Source organism: Trichechus manatus, unplaced genomic scaffold, assembly GCF_000243295.1.
Source record: "Trichechus manatus latirostris isolate Lorelei unplaced genomic scaffold, TriManLat1.0 scaffold00117, whole genome shotgun sequence".
Taxonomy (NCBI): Eukaryota; Metazoa; Chordata; class Mammalia; order Sirenia; family Trichechidae; genus Trichechus; species Trichechus manatus.
The window spans coordinates 5294461-5307452 of record NW_004444053.1 but is presented as its reverse complement, the minus strand read 5'-3'; the positions used below and the strand labels follow the sequence as shown (position 1 = coordinate 5307452).

At 37.7% G+C, this 12992-nt stretch overlaps 1 protein-coding gene across 1 annotated transcript in view; it reads right to left on the bottom strand.

The window, feature by feature from the left end:
* MROH9 (maestro heat like repeat family member 9) overlaps positions 1-12992 on the bottom strand; it is a gene marked incomplete at its 5' end in the record, with an annotated part of 97528 nt that overhangs the window by 42770 nt on the left and 41766 nt on the right. The window contains 2 exons of the mRNA XM_023738490.1: positions 11165-11285; positions 12767-12904. Coding sequence (XP_023594258.1) covers positions 11165-11285; positions 12767-12904 — 259 coding nt within the window. The remainder of the gene's footprint in view (positions 1-11164; positions 11286-12766; positions 12905-12992) is intronic.

The following is a 12992-nucleotide window of genomic DNA, read 5'->3' as shown; positions in this document are numbered from 1 at the left end:
AGACTGGAACATTTATACATTGTTGGTGGGAATATAAAATGGTACAACCACTTTGGAAATCGATTTGGCGCTTCCTTAAAAAGCTAGAAATAAAAGTACCATACAATTCAGCAATCCCACTCCTTGGAATATATCCTCGAGAAATAAAAGCCATCACACAAATAGATATATGAACACGCAAGTTCATTGCAGCACTGTTCATGATAGAAAAATATGGAAACAACCTATATACCCATCAACAAATGAATGGATAAACAAATTATGGTCTATTCACATAGTGGAATACTACACAATGATGAAGAACAATGATGAATCCATGAGACATAACATGGAGGGATCTGGAAGGCATTATGCTAAGTGAACTTAGTCAGTCGCAAAAGGACAAATATTGTATAAGATCACTATTATGAGAACTCAAGAAAAGGTTTAAACACAGAAGAAAACACTCTTTGATGGTTATGAGGGTGGGGAGGGAGCGAGAGGAGTATTCACTAGATAGTAGACAAGAATTATCTTAGGTGAAGGGAAGGACAACACACACTACAGGGGAAGTCCCCACAACTGGATTAAACCAATGCTAAGAAGTTTCCTGAATACAATTAAACACTCAGAGGGACAGAGTAGAGAGGCGGGGGTCTGGGGACCATGGTTTCAGGGGACATCTAGGTCAACTGGCATAATAAAGTTTATTAAGAAATTGTTCTGCATCCCACTTTGGTGAGTGGTGTCTGGGGTCTTAAAAGCTAACGAGCGGCCAACTAAGATACATCAGTTGGTCCCAACCCACCTGGAGCAAAGGAGAATGAAGAACACCAAAGACACAAGGAAACTATTAGCCCAAGAGACAGAAAGGGCCACATAAACCAGAGATTCCATTAGCCTGAGAGAAGAAGAACTAGATGGTCCTCAGCTGCCACTGATGACCCCCCTAACAGGAAACACAACAGACAGTTCCTGATGGAACAGGAGAAAAGTGTGTTGCAGAACTCAAATCCTAGTAAAAAGATCAGACTTAATGGTTTGACTGAGACTGGAGGGACCCTGGAAGACATGGCCCCTGGATTCTCTGTCAGCCCAAAAACTGAAACCATTCCTAAGGCCAACTCTTCAGACAAAGATTCGACTGGACTATGGGATATAAAATTATACTCGTGATGAGTGTGCTTCCTAGCTCAAGTAGATACATGAGACTAAATGGGCAGCTTCTGTCCGGAGGTGAGATGAGAAGGCAGAGAGGGTTAGGAGCTGGTTGAATGGACATGGGAAATCAGGGGTGGAAAGGAGGAGTGTGCTGTCACACTATAGGGAGAGCAATTAGGGTCACATAACAATGTGTGTATAAATTTTTGTATGAGAGAATAACTTGAATTGTAAACTTTCACTTATAGCACAACAATAAAAAAAAAGGAAGTAGGAAAAAAAATTAAATACCAGATCAAAAAGAAAAAAACCCAATAATTTCCTCAAAGCAAAAAATATGTAAGGCACGTTTCCCCCCTCTATAGTATCATAAAAGAAGAAACCAAGAAAAAAGTTTAAATGAAAAAAAAAAAGTGTATAAGCCCTTGGAAATTTAAGAGACCTCCTCCTTCATTTGGCGCGTCAAAATCTTGAACCACAGAGGAAATGAAACATACAATATGGATTACTAGAAAGGAATGAAAATAATAAAGATATAAAATATTTACACTGTAGTTGAAAGTAAATGCATAACTTGAGTTTAAATATTTTATTTAAAAGAGAAATGTTAAAAATTAGCAAATTATTTATTTCCTGAAGTTGAGAAACAAAATATCACCAAAAATAAAATAGGGCTAAGGAAAATTGGAGTAAGAAAATAGTAAAAATTAAAGCAAAGGTTTTTAATTGGGAAAAAGAAAAAAAAAGTACAATTAATAAATCTCATGGCTTATGCTCAGAAAAAGCATTATAGTAGATAAACTTTTGGCAAAAAAAAAAAAATTCAAGCAAAATGAACAGAACAAAGGGTGGAACAGATTAAAAAGTTAAAGAGAATATACTCTCTGTGGCAGTAGTACTTAACCAAGGCTGAGCACCAAGGGCAGCTTTTAAATATTCCACATGCCTGAGCTTCATCCACATTAGCTCTCCAGTGCTGGGCTCTGGCTGTGTACTTAAAAAATATTCCTTGGTGATTTCAATATGCCCCTCTGGTTGAGACCTGGTGATTTATGGCAATAATTTGAAATTCTGGGCAAAATGAATGATTTTCTGGAAAAATATAAATTACCAAACATGAGTCAAAGAAACCTGGATACTTGGAATAGATTAGGAACAATAGAAGACTGATAGTTATCAGTGTGTTATTTCTAAATAGGATCAAGGCCATTTATTTCTGAGTGGTCACAACACATCCAAATGTAAAGGCCTGTCTTCCCTTTACTGTTAGTTTTTTGTTTTTTGTTTTCCAGTTGCCATTGAATCAACTCCAACTCATGACAGCCCCATACGTGTCAGAGTAGAACTGTGCTCCATAGGGTTTTCAATGGCTGATTTTTCAGAAGTATATTGCCAGGCCTTTCTTTCGAGGCGCCTCTTGGTGGGCACAAATCTTCAGACTTTCGGTTAGCAGTTCAGCATGTTAGCTATTTGCTCCACCCAGGACTCCTCACTATTAGTAAAATAGTGAACGTTCTGTTCCCCAACAGCCTTTCACTTGATGGTTTTAGCATCCATTGATGGCTTTTTCATAATTCACTTATTATACTGGGACTTGAAAAATGGAGATTTTTCTATTTCTAGTATTCCTTCTACTTATATTGGCTGGTATCCTTCTATAAAAAGTGTCTTTGTTTCTGTCTCTCATTTTGAGTACCACACCAACGACTCGTGGATTAAGACAAAAATTTTTTTTTCAATATACTGCAGTTATTTACAGTTAGTATTCTTTTCATGCTGAAAATTGGCCAGTGGGAGTCACTTCAGGTTGGCTCTTATGTCCTTTAGACATGACCGCATTCACCTCTGAACAATTCCTTGCTTTACGGAACAATCTGACATCTCAGGCTGTAAAAATGGCATACTGGCAGCATCTTACCTCCTCTAACTTCATGAGGGGGTGAATCATCAGCGTCAACAGCCCAAAGCTGATTCCTATAAGGCAGAGGTCAGACCTACCTCTACCCTCTAACCTTTTCACCAATTCTGACACCAGCTGTCCCTCCCATTGCACTCTCTACTTCTCTACTGGGTTCAATAATTCGTTGCAATGGCCACACAGAACTCACAGACAATATTCACAATTATGGGGTTTATTAGGGAAGTAACAGGTTACTGATCAGGATCAGAAATGACTCAGGATACAGTTCTTCCATCAGCACAGCTTCTTCTGAGCTGTGCCCAAAGGCAGCCTTCTCTCTGGCCCTTGGCCTCTCAGCCTCTTGGCTTCACCTCTGCCCTGCTAAGGCTAGTGTTACAAAGCTCTTTAGCTCCATCGATAAATGTCCAGAGGCACCCCACTCTGCCAGTAAGCCTTGGCCCAAAGGTGGTCAGCTCTCTTGCTCTGTGAGTTAGCAAGCCTAGCTCTGCCAAGTGCCCGGAGGGGCACCCCACTCTGCCAGCAAGCTTCCTGCCTGAGGGCACTCAGATTTCTCACTGCTTGGGTCAGTGAGCCTAGCTCCACCGACAGGTGCCTGAAGGCACCCCAATCCCCAGTAAGCCTTCTGCCTAAAGGCACTCAGCTCTCTCATTCCATGGGTGGCGAGCTTAGCTCCACCAAGTGCCTGGAGGCACCCCACTCCACCAGCAAGCCTCCTGCCTGAAGGTGTTCAGCTTTCTCCCTCCGTGGGCCGGGAAGCACTATTCACCATCTTCTGGTTCTTCTGCCTCTGCTGCCACCCTTCCTATGCCACTGCTTCTCGTCGTCTCTGGTGTTACAGCTGTCTCTCTGTCTCCTGAGTCTGGGAGGTTCTCCGTGCAAGGATCTCAGGTCCAAAGGACACATTCCACTCCTAGTTCTTTCTTGGTGACAGTAAGGTCCCCTCTTTCCATCTCTGGGATGGCTCATTTTAAGCCTAGCGGGATGTCAAAACTGACCAGTCCCACCTTACACCTTATTTGCGTGATCTCTCCTCCTAAAACGGTGCGATGCACCTTATTTGAATTATTAGCAAGTTATCTAATCCCCTTGATGAGCCACAAACACCTCATTTGCATAACCTCACCTGGTCATTTAGTGGGAATTGCAAGACCATGGTGAGAAAAGCTATATAAAAGTGATCCATCGCACCACACAGGCTCATCTTGTATTTTCCTTGCCCCCAGGAATCAGCCATTTATCCAAGGAGACATGGTTTCTTTTAGTGAGTAATGGTATTTAGAAACCATTAGAAATGGATACTAGGTGTACTCATGCTACTGAAATATCGTTTCTTTCTGGCCATTACTTAGAGCTAGGAAAAAAAATTTTTTTAGTCATCAGTTCATATTGGCAATATTGATATATTCAATTCAGATTGAATATGACAGTTGATCTTAACTTTTTACAATTTTATATTTGTATCTCTTTTCTCTCACCTAGAAAAAATGGTGTCTAATAGCATTAATATATTTATTTATATGATTTCTGCTACATAGTACATACCAATGTTTAAAATCAATATTAATATATAATACCAATAAATCTCCTGAATAAAAGTTAAGATTTATTTACAGATATTTTTGCCCTTAGAATATATCTCACTAAGGATGTATAGTTAAAGCATTATATTATAAAATACTTGAAGTAATTATATTATCTATATGATCACGTCATTACTTTCATATACAATTAAGTTCATTTGTATTAGTTTTAGGCTTTATTTCTTTTTCTTGATTTAATTTTATTCTTTCAATAATAATGATACAAGTCAAAGCTACACAAAAAAGGTGTATGTTATGGATTGAACTGTGTCCCCCAAAGATGTGTATCGATTTAGCAAGGCCATGATTCCCAGTATTGTGTCCACCATTTTGTTATCTGATGCGATTTTCCTCTGTGTTTTAAATCCTACCTCTATGATGTTAATAAGACAGGATTAGAGGCAGTTATGTTAATGAGGCAGGACTCAATCTACAAGATTAAGTTGTACCTTGAGTCAATCTCTTTTGAGATATAAAAGAGAGAAGCAAGCAGAGAGACAGGGGAACCTCATTACCACCAACCAAGAAGAGCCAGGAGTGCACTTCCTTTGGACCTGGGGTCCCTGTGTGAAAAACTCCTAGACCAGGGGAAGAGTGATGACAAAGACCTTCAACCAGAGCCAACAGAGAAAGAAAAACTTCCCCTGGAGCTGGCACCTTGAATTCATATTTCTAGCCTCCTAAACTGTGAGAGAATAAATTTCTGTTTGTTGAAGCCATCTACTTGTGGTATTTCTGTTATAGTCACACTAGATAGCTAAGACACTGTACTTGGAGAGTCTCACACTCGTTCCTGTCCATGCCACTCCATTCCTGTAAGTAACCATTTTCTTTAATATCTGGTCTATCCTTTTCTGCTTTTTCTCCCAGGGAATAAGTATATATTCTTAAATTTTTATGTTATATAAAACCAAAGCTGTTGCCATTGAGTTGATTCTGACTCACAGCAACCCTATAGGACAGAGTAGAACTGTCCCATAGGGTTTCCTTTTTTGGTTAGCAGCCAAGCTCTTAGCCACTGTGCCAACCAGGGCTCCACATAGTATATATGGATATATACTATTCCCAAAGAATAAGTTAATATTTTATATACTTCCATAGTATATAATACATTTTTTTTCTTTCTTGCACAAAAAGTAACATCCTATATACATGAATCTGCACCTTGGTTTTTATCACTTAACATCTTCTGGAAATTACTCCATCTTAGTACATAGAGACTTTTCTGATTCTTTTTTTATGACTACATGGTACTTAAAATAGGGTGGATCTCAGATGATTTTAACCATAGAATTCTTGCAAAATTTTAAGGAAGACATAATTTCCAAGATCCATACATCATTCAATAGCATGGAAAAAATACCTCAAATTACTCAAATGATCTTTAAATTTAATGTAAATCCCATACCAAAACATGAGAAAGGCAATACATAATAGATAACTATAAAAATTACCTCTGAATATAGATGTGAAAATCTTTAACAAAATGCTAATAACTCAGTTGCCAACTGTCCAGAAAATTAGAGTAATAGTTTTAATATTGGGTCATCTATAATATAGTATAATCATTAATAAGTAACATAAGAAAAACCTCATGTTATTAACTGTTAAAAGGTAGTCAAAAGAATTCAATATTTTAATTACGAATAGGAATGGAATGATAATTAATAACAATCTGCTTCCAAAAACAGTTAGTCATCTTAATGGTGAACCAATGGTGAAAATATAAAATGTATTTTATGGGAAAATATAATGGAAAAGGATACATTCACATTAATAATAATAAATAATACAAGCTACTTAATAATAATTTCTAAAATTAATATCTAAGTTTTATATAAAAACAAAATATAGAATGAGAAAAAGTGAAAATATTATAAAGATATCATTCCTGAGACACTTAAAGCTTTAATGTACCATATTTTAATGAAAATAAGGTGCACCTTCTACGAAGTTTTTAGATATTTTCATAAGCACCACTATGCCAATTGTTTTTTACATGTTGCTGAAAAAAATTACCATAGTGTGCTTAAGAAAACAGCTCGTGGGGAGAGGGTGTGGTTGGCAAACAAATGGAGAAGGTGTACCTTATTTGCATTAAAATACAGTAATTGCAATCATAGTTTCAACCAAAGTATTTTTTTGGCTAAACTTGTCAAAGTTATTTTAAAATTTAACTAGAAGAACTAATATATATGAAAGAAGAAAAAAAAATTTGAAGAGAGTTGTAGGAAGTTGCTTTGCCAGATATTAACATTTACTTTCAAAACGCCATACTTCGACAGTGTGGTACTTCTACAAGAATAGAAAATTAAATGGAATCTGATAGTATTAAATTAAATGGAAACTGAGACAGACCATAATATGTATGTGTATATGAAATAAATAAATGATTAAGATAGTATTACCAATGAGTGGTGGATTTAAGGCTTATTTAATGAAAAATGCCAGGACAGAGACTTACTTAGAGAAAACTAAAGTTAGATCCTCACCTCATAGTATACCAAACAAATTCCACGAGAAACAAAAATTACATGTAAAAATTAATTCAGGTATATCTCATTTTATAGTGCATCATTTTATTGTGCTTAGCAGATACTGCATTTTTTACTAATTGAAGGTTTGTGGCAACCCTGCGTCGAGCAATTCTATCAGCGCCATTTTTCCAACAGCATGTGCTCACTTCATGTCTCTGTGTCACACTTTGTTAATTCTGGCAATATTTCAAACTTTCTCATTATTATTATATCTGTTATGGTGATCTGTGAACACTGATCTTTGATGTTACTATTGTAATTGTTTTGGGGTGCCATGAACCGATCCCATATAAGACAGTGAACTTAATTGATAAATGTGTGTGTTCTGACCACTCCACCAACCAGCCGTTGCCCCATCTCTCTCCCTCTCCTTTGGCTTCCCTATTCCCTGAGACATGACAATATTGGAATTAGGCCAGTTAATAACTCTACAATGGCCTCTAAGTGTTCAAATGAAAGGAAGAGTTGCACATCACTCACTTTAAATCAAAAGCTAGAAATGATTAAGCTTAGTGAGGAAGGCATGTCAAAAGCTGAGATAGGTGGAAAGCTAGGCCTCTTGTGCCACACAGTTAGCCAAGTTGTGAATGCAAAGGAAAAGTTCTTGAAGGAAATTAAAAGTGCTACTCCAGTGAACATGTGAATGATAAGAAAACAAAACAGCCTTATTGCTGATATGGAGAAAGTTTTAGTAGCCTGGATAGAAGAGCAAACCAGCCACAACATTCCCTTAAGCCAAAGCCTAATCCAGAGCAAGGCCCCACTTCTTCAATTCTATGAAGATTGAGAGAGGTGAGGAAGCTGCAAAAGAAAAGTTTGAAGCTAGCAGAGATTGGTTCATGAGGCTTAAGGAAAGAAGTCTTCTCTATAACATAAAAGTACAAGGTGAAACAGCAAGTGCTGATGTAGAAGCTGAAGCAAGTTATCCAGAAGATCTAGCTAAGATAATTGATGAAGGTTGCTACACTAAACAGCAGATTTTCAATGTAGACAGAGCAGCCTTATATTGGAAGATGCCATGTAGGACTTTCACAGCTAGAGAGGAAAAGTTAATGCCTGGCTTCCAAGCTTCAAAGGACAGGCTGACTCTCTTGTTAGGGGTTAACACAGCTGGTGACTTAAAGTTGAAGCCAATATTCATTTATCATTCCAAAAATCCTAGGGCCCTTGATATTATGCTGAATCTACTCTGCCTGTGCTCTATAAATGGAACAACAAAGCCTGGTTGACAGCACATCAGTTTACAACATGGTTCAATGAATATTTTAAGCCCACTGTTGAGACCTACTGCTTAGAAAAAAAGATTCCTTTCAAAATACTACTGCTCATTAACAATGCACCTGGTCAACCAAGAACTCTGATGGAGATGTATAAGGAGATTAAAGTTGTTTTCATGCCGGCTAACACAACATTCATTCTGCAGCTCATGGATCAAGGAGTAATTTTGACTTTTTAGTCTTATTATTTAAGAAATACGTTTATTAAGGCTATAGCTGCCATAAATAGTGATTTCTCTGATGAATCTGGGCAAAGTAAATTGAAAATCTTCTGGAAAGGATTCAACATTTTAGATGCCATTAAGAATATTCATAATTCATGGGAAGAGGACAAAATATCAACATTAATAGGAGTTTGAAAGAAGTTGATTCCAACTCTCATGGATGACTTTGAGGAGTTCAATACTTCAGTGGAGAAATAACTGCAAATGTGGTGGAAATAGCAAGAGAACTAATTAGAAGTGGAGCCTGAAGATGTAACTTAATTACTGCAATCTCATGACAAAATTTAATGGATGAGGAATTGCTTCTTATGGATGAGCAAAGAAAGTGATTTCTTGAGATGGAATCTACTCCTGGTGAAGCTGCTGTGAACACTGTTGAAATAATAACAAAGGATATAGAATATTACGTAAAGTTAGCTCATAAAGCAGTGGCAGAGTTTGAGAGGATTGACTCCAGTTTTGAAAGAACTTCTACTGTAGGTAAAATGCTATGTAATATGTAATATTCTAAATCCTTTGCTGTCAAAGGATTATGTTGTAGGCAAAGGAGAGATTAGTTTGTTCAAAAAATGGAACTTTAAATTAGTAATAAACATATTTTAAAAATATTCAACCTCCAAAAAATTAAAAATGAAGGACAAATAAAATCAACCACAAGTCATCACATCTACCTGTCACACTGGAAAATTCTTGAATTGTGGAAAGTGTGACGAGAGGAGCACACCCCCAAGCTGCCATGTGAGCATTAAAAACCCTTAATCTTGAGAATATTTATACCCTTTAGTTATTATTTTAGATGCTGGGATCTATGAGAAAGAAATAATCTAAACTACCAAAATAAATAAATAAAGATTTAGGCATAAAAATGTAAACGGTAGTACTATTTACATTGCCAAAATATTAAAAATAACGTATACATAAATAAATGGCATAGGCATCAATGGTATCATCTTAATGATAGGACCAAAATAAGGTAAAATATGTAGATTTTGTGCCCAGAATGACTAAAGGCCAAGTGACCTCACAGTGTACTGGACAACTGAGGATTGCACAGAAGTTCAAATAAAGGAAGTGGTGGAAGAATGTGGTCATCACTGAGTACTTGGAAAGACAAGTATGCCAAACTCCAATAGCAGCAAGCACTGTACTCATGATGTGAGGGGCAATTAGGTTTCATTAAACAGCAACTGTCACCTTAATGTTGTTAATATAAATCTTACGTACTTTGTAAATTTCTTTTAGATTACTTTATACCCATTATGCCATATACCCATATGCCAACTCATAGCAACCTTATAAGACAGAGTAGAACTGCCCCATAGGGTTTCCAAGGAGTGGTTGGTGGATTCAAACTGCTGAACTTCTTGGTTAGCAGCTAAGTTCTTAACCACTGCACACCAAGCCTCCTGGTTTACTTTATAGGAGCTCTAATGTATGTTATATTTTGGCTGTTTAATACTTGTACATACTTAAAGGAAGATACAATAAAAATAATGAGTCATACAATGAAAATAATGAGAGACACAAATGGATTAAGCAAATTTGGAAAACATTTGTGATTTGTTACTGCAATGTCAAGTTAAATTGCTTTACATCTCCTTCAAAAAGGTTCATAAGTAGACAGTATAGTATATGGGTATATCTTTTATAGTTTAACTATTTTGCTGAAGATGAAGTTTGAAATAATCTCAATTATTTTTTAATATTGGGCTTCAAACCCTAGGTAAATAATTGCCTTTTACATTATTACTTTTTTAAATTGTACTTTAGATGAAAGTTTACAGAACAAACTAGCTTTTCATTAAACAGTTAGTACACATATTGTTTTATGACATTGGTTAACAACAACAACAACCCCATGACATGTCAACACTCTTCCTTCTTGACTTGGGGTTCCCTATTACCAGCTTTCCTGTCCCCTCCTGCCTTCTAGTCCTTGCCCCTGGGCTGGTGTGCCCCTTTGGTCTTGTTTTCCTATGTACCCTTTATAAGCAAAAGGACTTCCTCATTTTGCTTGACTCCAGTATGGCATTGTAATACATGATGTAATAGTCATAGACAAGGTAATATGGTCCCACATCTTACCTAGTTATTTGTCCAATTTCTTTTCTTTTTCAGGTAGTCTGGAGTATAGTTTAGATCCCTGATGTTACCTACTATCTTTAGTAAACCAAATTATCCCTTGATATACTTTAACAAGCATGCAGAAATATATGAACCGGTATTATAAAAATAATTAGTGTTTGTGAAAATTCACACCCTCTAAAAAAAGATAAAAGCCAACTCCTGGAGCAAGCTAAAGGGAAAACCCTCTCATAATACAGGTCTAACTCCACTTTTCCCCTCCCAACTCTGGACACCTGTCATACTCATAACTCTTGGTAAGAACCCATATCCACAGAAGGAGGTGAGAAGCTAAATGTTAAGTTTGAATATGCTAAGGGAATGAGAACCCAGTTGTTCACAGTCTCCTAATAAAACTCACTTCAGTGAGGAATATTACTGTGATGACAGTGTCTTCTGACCTTCTAGGATCTTCCACCGAGAGCTTGTAGAGATAATGCAAGGTTTCTGGAAACTGTGGAAAGTGATAGTCACTGAGAGTTCTGTAAAGAAGAATAAGGTGCTGAGTTAGCAAAGAGGAAGGAAACAGGTTCTGCATCAGCAAGTGCTAATGGTGGTAAAGAGGGAATGATTATCCTCATATCTTGCTCCATCCAGATACAAAGAAAAATCTTCCCTAACCCGAGGTATACTGTAGCCCCACTTTGAATTGGGGAATTGCATACACCTGGATCCTTGACACCATCTCTTTTCTTAATGTCACTCCTCTTTCCTGTTGCTCCATCCTTTGCCACAGAACAGAATGTACTATGTTAGTGCAAGCTTTCATTGACTGCTCCCAACAGAAGAGGAGGCAAATATCTAGTGTTCAATCCCAGATGGTTGTGCAGGTCACCTTTGTGGTTTTGGACCAAGCCCTTCTTTTGAATGACATAATGAAGAAGAGCTGGCAAGTTTAGGACTACCCTGGGTTAGTCAGTAGAAGAAGGGATGAGTTCTGATTCACTAAACCATTCTCCATAACACATTAGGCAGTGGCCAGGTTCACAACTAAAGAGACACGCTGGCCTCCTGGATCAGACTGGAAAAGATAATGTGTTAGAAATTCCTTTTCAAGACTCCAGGTTGGTACTCTAAACCAGGACTTCTCAAACTTTAATGTACATACGAATCACCTGGGGATCTTGCTAAAATTCACATTCTGAATCATTAAATCTGGTGTAGGGCCTGAGTTTTTGTATTTTTAACAAGTTCCCCGGAGATGCCATTGCTGCTGGTCTGTGGCCCACACTTTGAGTAAGACAGTCCAAAGGCACCAAGGATAGAGTGGTTCTAACTAATGACCAGTTGCAGGGTGCAGATGAGCTCCACTTTTGCACAGTAAGGCATGTTTCTGAAATGTTTGTGCAAATCAGATGCCATCTTTAAAGTGCCAAGAGTACAGAGACCACATAGACTGTACTTCTGGGTCAGTCACAATTTTAAACGGGCTCTTGTGCTGTCAAGGTCATGCATCTTGATTCTTGATCAGAAAATTTGATTCCTATAATCAGGACCTCTTTATTCAATAAAGGGCTAACTAGAAAAAGCCCCCTTTCTAATGTAAGAAAAACAAAAATCATTTTCCGTTATGATTTCCCAAATTTATTTGGCTCATTGATCTCAGGGTTTTATCAGATCCTTTAAAGTGGGAGCACATCTATAATTGTCTGATACCTGCAGGACAGGGATCACTTACGAGCCAAGGGGAAAAAATGCATATCTGAAAGAGAAACCTATCCTGTGGAGGGAGGGAAATGGGGTCTCTATCATAGGGTAAGAGGGGAAAGAAAGGGAAGAATTTTCCAGAGCAAAAACCCCTCAAAATCACTGAAGAAATAGAAATCAAATGGCAACTCAGTTCATTAGGAGCGATTTGGGCATTGGCATTCATGCTGCTTGTACTCCCACATGGCTTAAACGAAGAAAGACTGAGTGGGTGTGACAGAGACCGAGAACCTTGCACAGAGCCCTCTGTTCTTACTTGGCAACAAGGTAGATCCCGTGATGGTGATACAGCACTTGGGAAAACTGGCTCCAGCAATCGTTTTCCTCAAGAGCAGTGTCCACCTCTTGCAGTCCAGAACATTTCAGCAGGATTCTCAGGGCATCTCTGGCAAAGCTAAGGCCCCAAAGAAGAACCAAGTCATGACCTGACAGTGACCTTCACATAACTAAGTACATGTGACCTACCTTTTATCTCGGGCAGG